Source organism: Chanodichthys erythropterus, chromosome 3, assembly GCF_024489055.1.
Source record: "Chanodichthys erythropterus isolate Z2021 chromosome 3, ASM2448905v1, whole genome shotgun sequence".
Taxonomy (NCBI): Eukaryota; Metazoa; Chordata; class Actinopteri; order Cypriniformes; family Xenocyprididae; genus Chanodichthys; species Chanodichthys erythropterus.
The window spans coordinates 59,678,976-59,698,456 of NC_090223.1; the positions used below are offsets into that span (position 1 = coordinate 59,678,976).

At 37.1% G+C, this 19,481-nt stretch overlaps 1 protein-coding gene and 1 pseudogene across 2 annotated transcripts; one reads left to right on the forward strand and one right to left on the reverse strand.

Annotated features, from left to right (window-relative positions):
* The window catches only part of LOC137006055 (zinc finger protein 721-like), a 970,851-nt pseudogene that overhangs the window by 903,775 nt on the left and 47,595 nt on the right, over positions 1-19,481 (forward strand).
* LOC137006560 (oocyte zinc finger protein XlCOF6-like) lies at positions 106-13,696 on the reverse strand. Of its 2 annotated transcripts, XM_067367420.1 has the most exons (3): positions 13,647-13,696; positions 12,926-13,118; positions 106-1,713 (listed from the first exon to the last, which is right to left on the reverse strand). In XM_067367420.1, exons 2-3 carry the CDS (start codon positions 13,116-13,118, stop codon positions 329-331), a joined length of 1,578 nt encoding a protein of 525 aa, XP_067223521.1. In that variant the 5' UTR covers positions 13,647-13,696; the 3' UTR covers positions 106-328. The 2 variants fall into 2 exon arrangements, with proteins under 2 accessions (XP_067223521.1, XP_067223530.1); XM_067367429.1 differs by lacking the exon at positions 13,647-13,696 and having other exon boundaries at positions 12,926-13,119.

A 19,481-nucleotide genomic window follows, 5' to 3' on the forward strand; every position in this document is an offset into this window, starting at 1 on the left:
ACGTATTTTCTGTTGACGAATCGTGCCTGTTGTGTCAACCTTGATTTATTGCAATGTTGAGGTGTTCAGTTTTATTTTAATATTAGAAAATAAACATTTCTCATGAATCAAATAAATTGTTTATTTTTACTGGCATTTCTCTCAGGTGTCGAGGACTAGTCTTTGAGCCTACATTTAACATAAGTAAAATACAGATGAAAAAAAAAATTAAGATCAAAAAACAGATGCTCCAAGATTTTTACTCAAGTTGTATTGGAATGTTCCTTTTAACTTGTAATGGGAGTCATTTTTGCTGTCAGGTATATGTACTTTTATTCAAGTGTGGTTTTCAGATACTCTTTACACCTCTGCTCTTTCCACAGTGACGACTTCTAAAAGAGTTCTCTTTCGAGTGAATCCTCATATGGCACTTAAGGTCACCTGTAAATCTGAAGCTTTTTTCACACTGATCACATGTAAATAGCTTCTCTCCAGTGTGAATATTCATGTGTTTCCTAAGGCCTTGTTCCCGTGTGAAGCCATTCCCGCACGGAGTGCAGGTGTAAGGCTTTTCTCCAGTGTGAGTTCTCATGTGGACTTTAAGGTTTCCTTTCTGTGTGAAACTCTGTCCACACTGTTCACAGGTGAATGAACTCTCTCCAGTGTGAATTCTCATGTGGACTATAAGATTTCCTTTTGCAATGAAACTGTGTCCACACTCTTGACAGGTGTAAGGCTTTTCTTTAGTGTGAGTTCTCATGTGGTTTATAAGACTTCCTTTTGCAGTGAAACTCTTTCCACACTCTTGACAGGTGTGAGGCTTTTCTCTAGTGTGTGTTCTCATGTGGTTTATAAGACTTCCTTTTGCAGCAAAACTGTCTCCACACTCTTGACAGCGGTAAGGCTTTTCTCTAGTGTGAGTTCTCATGTGGTTTATAAGACTTCCTTTTGCAGTGAAACTCTTTCCACACTCTTGACAGGTGTAAGGCTTTTCTCTAGTGTGAGTTCTCATGTGGATTATAAGACTTCCTTTTACAGTGAAACTCTTTCCACACTCTTGACATGTGTGAGGCTTTTCTCTAGTGTGAGTTCTCATGTGGTTTATAAGACTTCCTTTTACACTGAAACTCTTTCCACACTCTTGACAGGTGTGAGGCTTTTCTCTAGTGTGAATTCGCATGTGGATTTTAAGGCTTCCTTTTTGACTGAAACTCTTTCCACATTGTTTGCAGGTGTGAGGCTTTTCTCCAGTGTGAATTCTCATGTGGATTTTAAGGCTTACATTTTGACTGAAGCTCTTTCCACATTGTTTGCAGGTGTGAGGCTTTTCTCCAGTGTGAATTCTCATGTGGGCTATAAGGTTTCCTTTTACAGTAAAACTCTTTCCACATTGTTTGCAGGTGTAAGGCTTTTCTCCAGTGTGAACTCTCATGTGGACTTTAAGGTGTCCTTCACATGTGAAACTCTTTCCACACTGTTGGCAAGTGAAGGGGCTCTCTCTAGTGTGAACTCTCAAGTGGACTTGAAGGTTTCTATGTTGGTCAAAACTCTTTCCACACTGTTGGCAGGTGAAATAACTTTTAGTTCTTGTTTTTTTAGCTCTTTTTTGTAAGGAAGACTTTTTAGCCTGTGTCAATCTTTCTCCAATCATGAAATCATGATGTTTATCGTAATGTTCTTTCTCCTCTTTCCTTTCATTAAGTTCATGACTCGCCTCTTTCAGTGCCATCAGGTCTAGGACAAAACCAGAAATAAAACAATTTAGACATTTAAAGCATCAATCAAAACCAACAACATCTATGATCATTATATACATCTATGGAAAAAACTTAACATTGATTTCTGAACTTGGAGTGGTCTCAATTTTTTCCATAGCTGTATATATATATATATATATATAAATAAATTATTAGGGCTGTGAATCTTTGGGTATACAACGATTCAATTTGATTCACGATTCATAGTTGTTTGATTCGATTCAGAACGATTCGAGACGAGACGGTTCACATTAAAATTTGATGTGATTAGATTAATTCGATTCGATTCTGCATTTTAATATGCATTCATAGGGTTATTGAAATGCTTCCCTCGATGCGTCTTAGTCAGGGTGCAAATTACACAGCGGCCTTCAGGAGGTCAGAGAGTAAGGGCAAAAACAAACAAAAAACCTTTTGTCCATTGTTAATGTTAGTTCATAATGATGATACATAACTTTATTTTAATAGCCTATAAAAATTGGCATTTGTGGAAATTTACTTAAGCCAAAACTTTAAAAGGGCTTTAAAAGTATTGTTAGGCTTAGTTCATGTTAACTATAGTGAAGGATAGTGTTAATGGCTACACAACCTTATTAAAGTGTTCCAGGTACAGTAAATATACTAATGCTTACATGGAGACACTATCATGCACTTTCCCAACTAATCCTAAATTAACTTTTCTTCACAGAATAGTAAGAAAAGCCCTCTTTATACGGAAAATTTTCCTTATGGTGATTCTGAAAGAAAACGCACTGGGTTTCTACTGTTGCTATAAACATGCATCTGATTGATAAACCGTGCACTCTTTTTTCAGTGTTGCTAACGTTGAAGTTATTTCAGCAGTTTCCTTCGCACATTCAGTTTATCGACATTAAGTTCATAATTTCATTTATCATTCATTGAACTGTGCGTATGCATGAAGACACTTACATCATGTGTTTGCTCCATCCATGCAATAAATGCGTGCCTTGAAACTGCTCAGGTAATGTCAATGACCCATTTCTGATGTTTCCACGCAATAAAAGCGTTTTATTTCAATAGTAGTGACAGAGCAATGACTTAGCAGCTTTATCAATGGCTTGAGCAGTTTGACTCAGGACTATTGCTGTCTTAATAGAGACCTGTCATATGTTCATGTGAACAGCAGTGGCCGTCCTGAGGAGAGCTCAAACGTGGGCTACGGACAGAGCGCATTGAGAGGCGGCAAAGAGTGCAGCTGCGAGCATCTGTGAAGGAGAGCTGTGAGGGAAGGCGCAAAATGACGGCGCACAATGTCTCCAATCCGCGCATGTAGTAATTTAATGTTTAAATATTTTAAAGCACTGAATTGCTATAGATTCGTGATTAATCTGATTCTTTGCATTTTACATCGATTACTGACCGAAATAAACGATTAAAAAAAACATGTTTCAAGATCGATGCATATGCATGTTGTAATTGATGCATCGAGAAAACGAGTGAATTGTTCGTTACACCCCTAATTATATATATATATATATATATATATATATACACACATACATACATTTATACTATTACCCATGACAGACTGTTACAGTGTCTCTTGTAACTGGTATTGAGCTGTTACTCTGTGTTAAATCCTGTAGAACAGTCATTAACAAAAAGCCACGTGTGTCAGTGTCTGGGTTTTACACTGGATAAATTAATAAAGCAGAGTAGTGATGCATAACCTGGCAAGTATCTTAATTCACCAAGTTGCAACAGAGACTCCCTTGCTAAAACACACATGGAAAACGCTGAATGGATAAAAACAACTTGAATAAGCCCATTAATGGCATGATTGAGTCATGCTCCTAACAAACTATTTCCTCTTTCCATATTGTGAATAATAAATGTGTAACATGTTAATTTGCTTGTTACACAATGAATCCTAACTTATTGTAATAATTATTTGACGTAGCCTACTTTAACACTCAGAATTATTCCTTAGCATCCTCACGTAGCCTACTAAACTGCATTTTCAAATTGTTTGCGTGTTGGAGGAAGCCTACACTATTACGTCGTGTGCAGAGTGATGTTAAGCTAGCTGGTGAGAGAAAATGGCACTATCAAAGAGTCTAAAGTGGAAAGTTGTCAGCGAAAATAGGGCATACAAAGAAAGAATGGAAAGACAATTATGCATTCATCCTACCTAATTTTGTGAATGCAAAGCCGGTGTGCCTTATCTGCAATGAAGTTGTCGCTGTTTTCAAAGAATGTCGACACCGGTGTAAAATCTAGTACTGCCACTGTGTGTTGACATTGTGAAACTGCATGATTTGTAAATTATGCATGGCGGGCCACATATAATATATTTTAAAAGACAAGGGCCGTTTGAAATTCATCCGCGGGCCACATTTGGCCACCCCTGCCCTATACCCTGTCCAATCCTATGGATCAGGGATGGGCAGCTTTGGTTCTGGAATGAAGTTTCATCCCTAATCAAATACACCTACCTGAGAACGCTGGCGCAGGATATGGATATGTTTCTGGACTACTTTCACTCAATAAGATGTGGATGACCTACCTGCTATTTTTCGGGGTCCTGCTGTCACACTGATCAACTGAACTGTAGATGTCAGCTGACTCTAAACTCTCTCTCTGCTTTTACTCTCACTACTTCTGCTGCCATAAGTGATCTAATTGTGAAGTCTAATTCTACATCCTATGTTGTTTAAAACTCTTTCCACACTGTTGGCAGGTGAAATCACTTTCAGTTCCTGTCTTTTGAGCTCTTTTTCGTAAAGAAGAACTTTTAGCCTGTGTCGCTCTTTCCCCAGTCAAGAAATCTTTACTTTTATCATAATGTTTTTTCTCTTCTTCCCTTTCATTAAGTTCATGACTCGCCTCTTTCAGTGCCATTTAGAGATCGACCGATATGGGTTTTTCTATAGCCGATGCCGATTTTTAGAGGTCAGCGTCAGCCGATGGCCGATATGTGTGGCCGATTTTTAGGGCCGATATCTTTCCCCTTCATTTGCATGCTAAAATGTCACACTAATAATAAGTGGATGCACAACATTTCTAAACTTAACATCATTTATTGAACACTGATTTGAACCATCTCTCGAATCTTAATTTTGTGCACTGCACTGTGTTAAAATAAAATATTTATCCAAAGTTAACCAAACAAATCAATAAACTGACCAAGTATTAAATATATAAAACAGGTAGGCCTAATATAAAAAAAAAGTCAATCATTTACATAATTTTTAGAGCATTTATCAAGCAGAATTTCTCAAGTTTGTTGGAACATAAATGTAAACTTAAATATACATTTAAATAAAATAAATACAACTTTATAAATAAAAATCAATTAAAAACGTCATGTTACACAGCCTTGTATGCATGAACGGTGTTAAACTGTGATTTCTGACATTCTTGAAGTGCAGAGGTTTAATGAGGATAATAACTGTGCAACATATAGTCATTAGTCGGAACACATCACTTTATTAGTCTGATGTCCATTTTTACTACACAGTTGATGGAAACATAGGCGTAATTTGCGGGTGGGACATGAAAGGGTCGATATTGTCCCCACCACTTTTTGAAACATCTCGCGGCATCTTGCGGATATCTAATACAAAAGAAACACCTCTAGTTGATTATCAATTTGTATTAATAATAGGCGATCTGGCGCTGGGATGTGTTGTTTTTGAAATCATGTTGAGTGCTCGTTGTCGCTGTTATCAGAGGCGCAACAGTGTTCTCTTGGCGCTCGTGCACACTGCGCAGTGTTCACACGGACGAGCGCTTCAATCTATCGCTTAACTGTTGCAGAGACTCTCTATTTCGTTACGTTGAATCACAAAACAAAATACAAATAAACGTGTCCCTGCTCTTGATATACAATCACTGATGAACATCTTTGGTTTTAATGAGAGGAAAAAAAATCATACATGTTTGGATTCGAACCCAGAATCTCTTGCATGCTAAACGAAGATATTGCCTCCAGTCCAAATTCCTTGGGACCTTAATAGAAATGGGTGAAACAAAGAAAGATCACAAAGATCCATCCAAATCCATTCAAAACTATGTTTGAAAACCTTAGAACTGATGCAAACTACACATCCATTTCACACTTATTCACAGAAATAAGTATTCTCAGTGACAGCCATTTGTAGTGCAACATCTGATACAAATACAGCTGTTAATGTACAGCTTTTCCCATCACGTTTAGTCTCTATTTGTTTAGAATATTGCCAAAGGTATTCTGGTGGTGGTTTGGAAAGTGAGAAATGCATTGGTAAACTTTAAAGACACTGTAAAGACTTCCAACTTTGTGCTTCATGCAAATGAGTTCCACAGGGGAGAGAAGGGTGGGCCACACTGTGTGTGTCCCCTCTGATGCCAGCAGCCAATCACAGCACTCGAATGGAGAAGCGCCAAAATGCAATCTCCTCCTCATCGGAAAGGGATAAAGGTACCCTTTCTAGAGACACTCCTTGTTCTGAGTCTGCCCTTCAAACAGGGAAAGACGTAACAGATATTGTTCTGAGTCTGCCCTTGAAAGGGGGAAGACACAACAGATATGCCGTTCTGAGTCTGTCCTGCACGGAGACAGACATTAACAGACAACACCGTTCTGAGCTTCTGGTCCATCCAGAAGAGACAACAACAGATCCTGTGATCTGAGTCTACAGCTTGTGAGGCAGCAACAGAGACGACCACGTTCTAAGCCTCCAGCTTGTGAGGAAAGAGACATTGACAAACACTATGTTCAGAGTTTCCGTCCATCGAGTAACGACATCTGCAACAAGGTTAAGCTCAGGAGAGCAAACCTTCACTACAAGGTACCTTCGTCTGCGTCTTCCAGATTGTTAAGGACCTTCTGCACCTACAACAGGGCCTCATCTGCGTGTTCCAGATTTTAGGACCCTTTGGTGCTTCAGGAGATCAGCATCCAGCAGAGCTTCGTGTTCAAGACTGTTGAAACAGATTCTGGCTCCTCTCCCCACTGCACTGTCACCCGGCACAACCAGTGGAAGATGTCACCGTCATCGGACTCGACCAAGTGGAACGTAAATATCACGTAACCAAACCTCTTTCCAGAGACCTTGGCATTGTTGTATATTATCAGTATATAGTTTCCTAATTCCTATTAGATTCAATATAGCTGATGTTAGTCAATAACAAATAATCTCTCGTTTATTTGTTTGTTGCATAATAAGGTTCTCCACCTTACTATTTTCAGAGAAACAGTTTATCTTTCCCTAAGATAACGTAACTCTTCCATAGCCACACTCAACTTAATCACTTGTATTCTATGTATCTTATGCACTTTATTCCTTTATCATTCATGGTATTCATTCAGTAGTTGTGTTAGTTATTTTTGTTTATCTTCTGTTAATAAAATTTATTTTATTACACTTGTGTCTTCCTTGTGCTGATAATACAGAAAAGGCTCTACAAGTTAGCAGTTTCCCCAATCTTTCAGATAAATCAGCTGACCACTTTACATTAATTCTAAATGAATGAAAGCCCCTGTTGGGAGTGAAAGACCCTGACTGGTGCCCTGAACTAGGGAAAGGGGGGGAAGTGGTTATCTGATGTACTCATAACCACACCTTAAGAGACGTGTGTCCAAAGATCACAACGTCAGCGGTGACTTGAGTACCAATCCCTATTTTACTTTGTGTCCTTTGATGGACGAAGTAAAAATCACTACACCCCCCTAAATTGAACAATACTGTTATATATGTTTTTTAATTCATTAATTATTTTATTTCAATTAACGATTGTATTAAACACGACCATTACTTTATTCATTATTTCTGCTATGCAGGCTCATTTTGTAAATGTAATCATTTTAAATTTTACAAACATGGTGCTTTATGAAAATGTAACTGGACACATTTCCAAATTGTGATTGTGTTTACCCATCTATGCAAATGTTTGTTTATGTAGAAACGAAATAATTAGGTTAATCATTGTCTGTCTCCATCAGTTTAGTGTAGTGATTGTGTGCATTTGTGATGACAATGATGAAAGATACACTTTTAGTTTTATTGTTCACCAAAAAAAAGTGGCAAATGATTTCTAATTAAATACATTTTTATTTTAGATAAACTTTATATTTTCTAATTATGTATATAGAAATAAACTTAACATTAAATAAATATAAAAGTTACTATACTACTTGCGTAAAAAAAAGCATCAAAAGAGTTTGAAATTCAGTTTTTGCTGTGGTATCAAAACTGATATTGATAATTGTGAAACCATGCCATATATTGTTACTGTGAAGTAAAATTAAGATTTTGATCATATCACCCATCCCTATTCTTTGCTATATAGCAGAAAAGGTTCCCACAGTTTTACAGTTTTTTTTAGTAGTGCTCACCATAAGCAATAGACTACATTGTAACCTTGTCAGAAGTAAGTATATAAATGGCTGTTATTTTGACCTACATAAGCTTATTTGTAATTACCAGCAAGGAAGCAAGCACTTAAGAAAGAGAGAGAGAGAGAGAGAGAGAGAATGACAGAGAGAGCAGAAATGAGGTAAGTTTCTAAGTAGTTTCACACATCTAAATGCTTTTTGGCATTCAGAATAGGCCCAGATAAATTTCAGCCTAATAGGGATACCTGCACTGGATGTTCAATTTCACATGTATTTTGTGTATTTTCAAAATACAAAATACTGTTTTTGTATTTAAATACATTTTCCCCACACAGTATTTTGTATTTGTATTTAAATACATTTTTCCACACAGTATTTTGTATTTGTATTTTAAATACATTTCCATGTATTTACGCCCATCTCTGGGGATGGGCAGCTTTGGTCCTGGAGGACCACCGTCTTGCAGAGACTTAGGGTTAAATTTTGAGGTTGGTAATAATAATACAATAATAAAACATTTATTCTCTGAGTATAAATAGGTGCTATAAAAAGTGTTAAAAAGGTGCAATGGAGCATAAAAAGACTATAAAAAAGTGCAATGTTTTCGTCTTATGGACAAACTCTCATCAGCCAGTGAACAACAGCCAGGCCCTAAAAACTGCACTTTTAGTAAATAAACAGTAAAACTACAAATATTGTCTTAAGTTGAAATCTTGTGGCCCTTCGCGTTTCATTTGGTTAAAATGCGGCCCTCTTGGCCTCTGAACTTGAGTACCCCTGATATAAGGTATCAAAAGTATAAAATGGAGGCTTTGGGGGGGGGGGGGGGGGGGGGTGTTGGATGTGATCTATGAATCTGATCCAGACATGGTCTTTATATAAAAAATAAAAAAAAAAGATTGATTTTCTCAACTTTTTGTTCAAAATGTTGCCTTTTTTAAAATAATGATATTAATAATAAATATAGCTGCAAGCAGCAATTACGGGGCCAAGCACAAAAGCGGCACAACAAGCCAGCCAACACGACCGTGAGCATCAGACCAACTGCAACGGTGAGCAATTAAAGACCCATTAGGATCATTTTAGGCAAAAGAGCTGACAAATCACATATACAGTCAATAATAAAGATTTACCGGTTTATCACTTTCCACCAATAGGTGGCGCTGTGACCAAATTCAAGCAGTATGGTCAGAGTGAGTTGACAAAGACAACCGCAAAGTTTGGTGTCCAATGTCAAAGCACTGCAGAGATTCAGCTTCAAGAGTGGGTTTTGCATCATGCCTCAAATTCGTTGCTCCGGTATATGAAAACGATTTGACGCATCGACCAAACCTGGGGTTAAATTTTGAGGTTGGCTTAAATTTTGCATGTGTGTTTGATCGGGGATAGAGCTAAGCTCTTCAGAATAGTGTCCCTCCAGGACCCGAGTTGGCCATCCCGTCTAAAGATCTTATACTCAATACACCAGTGGTTTTCAAACCTGGTCCAAATGGACCCACAACTGTACATTCTGTATCTCTTCTGTATTTTTCACTAAGCCTAATCCTAATCCAACTGTGCCACTTCAAGCGGTCCAGGGAACAGTACTGAGCAATCACACAAGCCAAACAAATCAGACTTAGGGGGTCAAAAATGCTCGGCCCATTTTCGATCGCCTAGTGCAAGTACACCCTTGATTTCTTATTTTAAGACACATTTTGAGATTTTCTGTCATTTATGACATCACACTTTCCCATTATTGACAGAATTTTCCAGCAGTCTGTTTTCACTGGTATACGGTAGGGTTGCTCATCTAAAACAGTATAAAACCTCCAGATCAAAACACAGACGAAGTAGCAGAAACAAGCGATAAAAGCTTTAATCAATGACATGCAAACTAACACATTCATCAATCATTAATCAACACTAAAATCAAAGCATTTTAATGTTACTGAATGAAATATTGAGCACATGAAGAGGTGTAAGATAATATATAAGGCAGGGGTACTCAACAGGCGGCCCACGGGCCGCATCCGGCCCGTCAGCATTACATTTGTGGCCCGCATCATGCTACATATAAATGTATTTTTATTATAACTTGCGTTCAAAATTACCGTGAATATTACTTAGTTTTTTTACACGTACACAAGGGTAGGCGTACAGTGCACGTGACACTGTAATCATCAGCAGAGATAGCGTATAGTGTACGCGCCCAGCACAGTTTTTCTAACCGCAAAGAACAATATAAACTGAATGCACTTTGCACGCGCGCATTGAATAGTTTTTGCACTAATTTAGTTTGTCCACAAGGTGTCAGCACTGAAACGGGCTGTTGTTTCAGTCTGAAAAGAAACGGAGAAGACAGAACAAGAGTAACAACAAACACCTACCGTGTTGAAGAGCGCTCGTTTGAGGGGATTAAAAGATACCAGCAACTCTAATTTTAAACAAGTACAAAGAGATTTTATTGTAACTATTTGAGCGAAAAAGACTAGACAAGCATTAATCTCTCTAGTGCGCATGTGTCGAGCACTTGTGTTCGTGAACGCCACCAAAGGCTTGAGACTGTGCGCGCAAGTAAAAAACAAAGTAACCTTATTTTTCCATGATGAAATGCAGTTGACATTCCTCAAACTTTGCAGTGTGTAAGTTGCCGAGCAGCATGAAAAACACACCTTTTATTCTTAATGTCAATGTGTTATAAACAGAAAGCAAGCAGCGCTCCCATTACAGATCTGTCATCACATCATTGAGAATATCTGATTTATCATGTTTACAACGTTGGTTATAGTTAGATAATTCATAAAATTGTGATTGAACATTAAACAAAATATACATATATTTTTGGATTCTGACCAAATTAAAAGGTAGGTAATAATAATACAAATAATAAAACATTTATTCTCTGAGTATAAATAGGTGCTATAAAAAGTGTTAAAAAGGTGCAATGGAGTATAAAAAGACTATAAAAAAGTGCAATGTTTTCGTCTTATGGACAAACTCTCATCAGCCAGTGAACAACAGCCAGGCCCTAAAAACTGCACTTTTAGTAAATAAACAGTAAAACTACAAATATTGTCTTAAGTAGGCCTAAATAAAAGTCTTACGATCCAAGTTATAATTTGTGGCCCTTCGCGTTTCATTCGGTTAAAATGCGGCCCTCTTGGCCTCTGAACTTGAGTACCCCTGATATAAGGTATCAAAAGTATAAAATGCAGGCTTTTGGGGGGGGGGGGGGGAGCCAGCCAACACGACCGTGAGCATCAGACCAACTGCAACGGAGAGCAATTAAAGACCCATTAGGATCATTTTAGGCAAAAGAGCTGACAAATCACTTATACAGTCAATAATAAAGATTTACCGGTTTATCACTTTCCACCAATAGGTGGCGCTGTGACCAAATTCAAGCAGTATGGTCAGAGTGAGTTGACAAAGACAACCGCAAAGATTGGTGTCTAATGTCAAAGCACTGCAGAGATACAGCTTCAAGAGTGGGTTTTGCATCATGCCTCAAATTCGTTGCTCCGGTATATGAAAACGATTTGACGCATCGACTTGAAATCCATAACTTTTTGTCGGCATGGTCTGAAGATGATACGGTTCGATTTTGGCTAAAATCGGAGCAACGGTCTATGAGGAGTTCAAAAAGTAGGTTTTTAAAGAAAAATAATATGGCAGACAGGAAGTTCAGCTGACTATGGCAAATTTGATATTTGTGTTCTCGGCATGACCCAAGGAATCAACTGGTCAAATGGACAGCAATATTACGATATTAACACGATTAAGACAATACCCGATTAAGAAACTACCATGTAAACAGCTATTTTTGATAACCTTAATCCAATTAAAGACATACTCGAAGTAAACACAAATCGAATAAAGACAGGTGGAGTATTCCTACTTTAGTCGCATTTTTGGAGTGCATTATAAACATATATTAATCACACTATTAACGTCATGTGGGAGTTTTCGCCGCACTTTGCTAAAGGACACATAATACAGACAGCAGTGGTCAACTGTTTGATGGCAAACCAGAGAGCAAGCTTCAAGCAAGAGGCCATAAATCAAATTCCTCTCACCTCATCTCTCATCTAGTACCTCCGAGTTTGTCGCGGTGGCATGAATGAAATGTTGCCAAATTAAAGTGCATAGGAGGCCTGTTGCTGGAGAATTTGTATCCACCATCGTCTATTTACAGAGCCCCACACATGAGAGGGAAAATAAATAGTAGGCTAAATCGTGCAAACGATTTACTAATTCATTCCCTCCATTTACTAAAATGTGCGTATGGTTTACTAATTTGTTCCCTATTTTTTCTTGCATTCATATGCGGGGCTCTGTATCCATTTTCGTAAAATTAAAAATGAAACTCCCAAAACTGTGTATAGTACCATAACGAAGATGTGATGGTGATATGTGAAATTCTGTAGAGGACGTCGGGCCATGGGGACGCCATTAATCGATCTATGTTCTATAACATGTAAAATGGGAACATGAAAGGAATATTCTAAAAGCAACTCATGTAAACACCTTAATCAGAATATTGTCTTATTCAGAATAAGGTCAATAATTGTATTCATCTGAAAGCAGAATGTCATATACACCTAAGGAGGCTTGAGGATGAGTTAATCATGGGATAATTTTCATTTTTGGGTGAACTATTACTTTAATGTTCAATTACGATGTTCAAGTATGTTAAAATGATAGTACAGTACTTTTGAGCATGAACAGAAAAACCTCTTTACTTTTCCATTGTTCTCTATTCAGAAGTAGATGTTGGGTTTAATGTTGCACAAAATATTCCCTATATCTGTAGAGCTGGACATTTTAATAATGATCAAATGAGTTCAGCTGTGAGAATAAAACCAACCTGTTTGTTCCTCAGTATCTTCATGTTTCACACTGAATGTTTCTTCAATCTTCATGTCTTCAGGCTCATCTTTAATAATTATCTTCATATCTTCACTTTCCTCTTTAATAAACTCAATCTTCATGTCTTCAGTCTCATCTTTAATAAACTCCATCTTTATGTCTTCACTCTCTTCCTCTTTAATAAACGGCATCTTTAAGAAGAGAATTAACAGAGTTAATGGTTTAGACAAAAACACTGAAAACTAACACTATAATAAACACTTTATATGTAAGCATTTATGATCTACACTTGGCATTTAATGAATTACAAATGATTACACCTATGAAAACACGATTAGTTATTTTGTTAGTGTTTGTTGTTCTCGTTCATGTTCACTGTTTGAGCAGCACGTGTCGTGATTCACTGAATCATTTCTAGTGTTGGATTCAATTGACTCAGAGTTGAAAAGTTCAGTTTCTCCATCATTACTCTCCAGAGACTGAACTCGTGTTCATGATAAACTGATTTATGATTTATATAGAGAGAAATGAGACGCAGGTTTACTGTTTCTCATCAGTAGATGAGTTTTACTCACACAAATATCCTCCATTACGGTTAGATAAATAAATACATTAAATAGTAAATTAACTCATTTCACATCGCTTGTTAAAAAAAAACAAATATATAATTAATTGAACTGTTTCTGTCGATTAAAACAGCTTAAATTCTTAAAACAAACCTTTCAGTAGAATCACAGCAGATGCAGGAGTTCGGCGCAGTCCTATGACGTCATGTCATCACTCCAAAATAAAAGTCCTGGGGGGGGCTGGGGGGGGGGGGGGGGTTGATGGATGTGATCTATGAATCTGATCCAGACATGGTCTTTATATAAAAAATAAAAAAAAAAGATTGATTTTCTCAACTTTTTGTTCAAAATGTTGCTTTTTTTAAAATAATGATATTAATAATAAATATAGCTGCAAGCAGCAATTACGGGGCCAAGCACAAAAGCGGCACAACAAGCCAGCCAACACGACCGTGAGCATCAGACCAACTGCAACGGTGAGCAATTAAAGACCCATTAGGATCATTTTAGGCAAAAGAGCTGACAAATCACATATACAGTCAATAATAAAGATTTACCGGTTTATCACTTTCCACCAATAGGTGGCGCTGTGACCAAATTCAAGCAGTATGGTCAGAGTGAGTTGACAAAGACAACCGCAAAGTTTGGTGTCCAATGTCAAAGCACTGCAGAGATTCAGCTTCAAGAGTGGGTTTTGCATCATGCCTCAAATTCGTTGCTCCGGTATATGAAAACGATTTGACGCATCGACCAAACCTGGGGTTAAATTTTGAGGTTGGCTTAAATTTTGCATGTGTGTTTGATCGGGGATAGAGCTAAGCTCTTCAGAATAGTGTCCCTCCAGGACCCGAGTTGGCCATCCCGTCTAAAGATCTTATACTCAATACACCAGTGGTTTTCAAACCTGGTCCAAATGGAGAAATGAGACGCAGGTTTACTGTTTCTCATCAGTAGATGAGTTTTACTCACACAAATATCCTCCATTACGGTTAGATAAATAAATACATTAAATAGTAAATTAACTCATTTCACATCGCTTGTTAAAAAAAAACAAATATATAATTAATTGAACTGTTTCTGTCGATTAAAACAGCTTAAATTCTTAAAACAAACCTTTCAGTAGAATCACAGCAGATGCAGGAGTTCGGCGCAGTCCTATGACGTCATGTCATCACTCCAAAATAAAAGTCCTGTTCACACAGCATTGTCTAAAATCACAGAAGTGCTTAGAAATCTAGCGCTGCGTCCCAATTCGCTTACTTATACTACACCCTAAAAGTATGTACTCTTTTTATGAAGAAAAAGTACATACATACTTTTGAGTGGGTAGCAGGGTAGCATAGTATATTTAGTATGCACGTTTTGGGCCACACTACCACGTAATAAAATTGTGTCTTAATTTAACAGACCTATTTGTCGCATATAAAGCTGCATTCACGTCACCTCGTATTTACCGGAATCTTGAAATGACAACACGTGACGTTATTTTCGGAGCTGTTCACATCCTTATGTTCCTTGGACTGGGAATTATGCGTTTCCATGGCACCACTATCAACGCTTAAAGGGATACTCCACCGTTTTTTCATATTAAACTATGTTATTCCCTTAACTAAGACGAGTTGATACATACCTCTCTCGTCTCAGTGCGTGCACTAAATCGCTCTGTCTTGCGGCGAAACATTGTTAGCACTTAGCTTAGCCCAGTTCATTCAATAGGGGCCAAGCAGAGAAGCTACCAAACACCTCCACGTTTTCCCTATTTAAATACAGTTACTCGAGTAGTATAAGTCGACCTAGGGCGGTGACACAAAACAAAACGTTGCGCTTTTCTAAGCGTGTAAAATGGATAACTATATTGTATGGCGGAATACCACAGCAAGTGCTCGGGAGCACTTTGACTTGGCGCAGTAATATCTTCACTCGTGAAACTCTCACCAGCCCCCGCTCCCTCTCCTCCTCCCTCTCATTTCCGTCAATAGAACCAACGTGACTTTTACAGGAGAGGGAGCGGGGTGAAGATATTACTGCGCCAAGTCAAAGTGCTTTTTAAGAAAACCAAGGGCATTCCAGATACGTACTCTATTCGTAATATAATGGTCATTCCATGACTTACCAGTAACGTAAAAGCAACATCACGTTTTCTTAATTTAATTATAATAATTTACACGTTTTTATGTTATTATTACCAGAGTTTGCTATTTAAAAAAGTGTAATTAAACGTCAGACACAAGGCTGAAATTTCCCTGAAGAAAAAAAATGTTTCTTTTCACCAAGTCAGAATATGGATGGCTGCTTAAATCTTTTGACTATCTTAAGTCAGGGGCACACTGTGCGATTTATAATAGTCCTTTACGATTTTTGCTGGTCAGACTGAACATAAAGTGCTCTATTTTCGGCACTAATTTTGTACTTAATATACTAAAAATTCTTCTTAAGTACTTCTTAAGATAAACTTAAGAGCATCTAAGTGTACTCTACTGTGCTATTCTGAGACACCATGAAATATGAACTAAAATGTGATTTTAATATACTATCTCTGTATTTAAAAAAAAATTATTTAGAGACCACTTATAGTATATTTGAACCTATAGTGTACTACAAGTGGTAACTAAATACATTCCGGCTGTGGCGGTGCGCAGGGAAGGAGTTTTGAATGGCGGGCACTGATGACTGATGTCACTGCCATTACACGATAGGCTGAGAGGTATTGTTCTCGGTGAAATAGAGCAAAAGTAGGCAAGATGGTGTCTAAAATGCAAGTCACGTAATATTATCTTCTTGTTTATTAAATTTGTATTAAACTAATATTTGTTATGTTGTGTGTGGAGGAAAAACTGCACTTCTCGTGTGATTTTTGTTAACAATATATAGGTTATGAAATGATACAAGTAAATTACGTAGTGAAAGTGTGCACATTTAGTAGAATAATACACAAAACTACTTCACGTGTATGCATGCAGTCTTTGCATGTGACTCGATAATGTCATATTATGTCAAAGTCCTTTTAAGACAAGTCATTTCACTCGGCGGCCATCTTTGAAACGCCTCTCGGGCATCCTGGGCATCATGCAGCTTCTATCTCTTTGAATGGGGAAACATCAGATTCTCCAAAACTGTTCGCCAACCTTACGATTAAATTTCATATTTGAAATCACCAATGAAATCTAACAACAACTGACTCATACATTTAGTTTCTTAACGCTCGAATCATGACAAAAAAACGGTATTTTTTTCAGGCTGGATCAAGCTAATGCGCATGCGCAGACCTAAATCTTCGGAGGCGTGTGTCTGACTGTTTCTATAGAAACCGGTGATTCTAATGGCCGCTGAAGTGACGCGATGACTTTACCAGTCAGCGATTGGCTCTTGGCTTTAGAAGGCGGGACTTATTCCGCCATATTCTCCCATTCAAAACAATACGAGTGACACGTCTTGTGTTATTCTATAGTCTTTGATTATGTTCAACAGTACAGCTGTATAAACCAATAAGCATTAAGCTGTGTCGTCAGCAAGTCGTTTCCCATCGTGCTTTTGGTCAGCGCAGTCGGTGGAGAGCAGCTGCGCTCGACTGCAGAATCCGATGAGGCCGCCAAACTCTCTGACAACTCTCTGTGCGATCTCTCTATGTGTTATGCGATTGTGGTCATATTTATAAAAATACATAAAAACATGTCTATAATTAAAATAAAAAAGATTGATACACATGCCTTTCGAATGGAAATAAATAACAAGTACTTTACAAGTGCTATTGGTTGTATTTTTTAAAGGAACAGTTGCATCAAAAATCGCATGCTTCAGACAGCAGTTAACATTGAACGGTAAAAATATATAGTTCTGTAAAAATGTATTGTTTGTTTCAATAAATGATGCATGTGACTAATTCAGGCAGAGTTCATTTCTTTAAGCTCTATGCCTTACTCAATGTCTTTTTCAACATACCCTGTATGAATGGAAAAAGCAAATATTGTTTGCAGCTGTGATGTAATGGTTTTGTGATTTTAGATCTTTCTTGGAATTTATCCATTACTGTAAAATGTTAAAGAGATATATACATTATTTAACTTTCGCATTAAATCTTGTATTACCGCAATTTCTGATGTGCTGTTGAAGAAACGTGCCCTAGTCAACTGTATTCTGACAAAGCATATTGGGCATGTCATAATTTTGTTATTTCAAAGGTTCTCAAAAAAAGGAGCACGTAGAGGGCAACAGTAATTCACTCTCTAACGAAATCCTGCATTAGAACATTTTCTGATGTTTTATTATGGAAATATGACCCAGAGAAAATGCCCTCTAAAGCAACTTTATGTGCATACAAAGCACATTGGGCATGTCATAATTTTGTTATTCCAACCACTAAAGGTGTCATAACTTTATGATTTCACAAGTTGTCACAAAAAGGAGCACAAATAGGGCAAGATAAATGAATTCTCTAATGCAGTCCTACATTACAACTTTATATACCAAACCAGTAAAAAGTTAATATTGGGTGCAACATTACGAAATTACACTAAATTATGGAAATATGAGCTGCAGATGACCGCCACCTACAGGCAGGCTTTATGTTTGTTCAGATGGTGCAAAATAAGCACAGCCTGTAGAGGTCGCCAAAGGGTTCCCTATATTAGCAATAACATTTTCTTAAATTGCACATATCTGAGTTAATTACACATGTGCATTTCCGGCAAATTCTTAGCAACAATATTAACATTCTTTAAAGAATGACAGTAGAAGAAGATGGGATCATCGCTGCCTAACTATTTATAGTCTCACCGTGACTTTATTTTACCTGATGATTTCCTTTAATAACCCTACATTCAAATGTAATCCGTAACCATAGTCCATAATCACAGAGGATACATTCTTACTATTTTCCCGTTAAAGATGACAGAACCACGTTACAGGTCAGTGAACTTTAATTCAGTTTGATACAATTTGGCTGATCACAGTTATCTTCATTGTTTTATTCTAAATTGTAAAATGTATTCTACATACAGCAATAATAATATATATACATATATATATAAAGGAGTCCTATTACAGGCAGGAGTCATTCTGTGGGCTGTTGTGTGCATCTCTTTCTGTGCCAAACACTAAAAATAACAGAAGAAAACTTCACCTAAAATGTATTCAGGTAAACACAATAAAACACATAAACACCATCTCCCTTTTTAATAACTCTGAATTATGAATGCAATTAAAACTACGTTTAAAAAAAGTTTATAAATACATTTCATCAAAGGGTGATTAAAAATATTATTTAAAATGTTACATTTTGTCTTTATTTTACAGGGACAAAAAAATCCTGTAGGAAGCACCACTGAAAATTAGGTTTATTTTTATTATTATTCATTCATTTATTCATTCATTCATTACAAAGAAATTATAGACAATTTTCAGGATAAAATATTCATGGCAAATTTCATGTTCTGTGTGTCCTTTGTTGGTTAAGTTCAATAAATTGCTTAGCAAAACAAAGGTATATGCTACTACTTAAACATAAACTTCTTGTCTTTTTATTGACATGTATTTAAGAATTTAGTCAAGTTTTATCCCATTTAAATTATTATTTTTCAAGGATAAGTCTAGTGAAGTACGAGATGAATTTGAAGATAACACAACACAAGCAAAGGTAAGTGAACATTGAAAATACAAGTACATTTAATTAAATATCAAATCAAATCCTTCATAAATACATTTGAAAATAATTTTGGATATGTAATGCTATGTTTACATTACAATACAGGGTCCACCATCCACTGGCTCCAGTGATGACAATGATGAGCAGCTTTATTGTGTCTGCAGATGGCCTAATAGCCCAGAAAAGCCCATGGCACAGTGCAGTCAATGCAAAGACTGGTTTCACCCAACATGTGTTGGATGTAAAGACATTGAGGATATTGCTGTTATTTCACCCTGGCTCTGTCCAAACTGCACAACACGACAGACAGACAGAAAAAACAACACTGAAAAAGACTAAACTGTCAT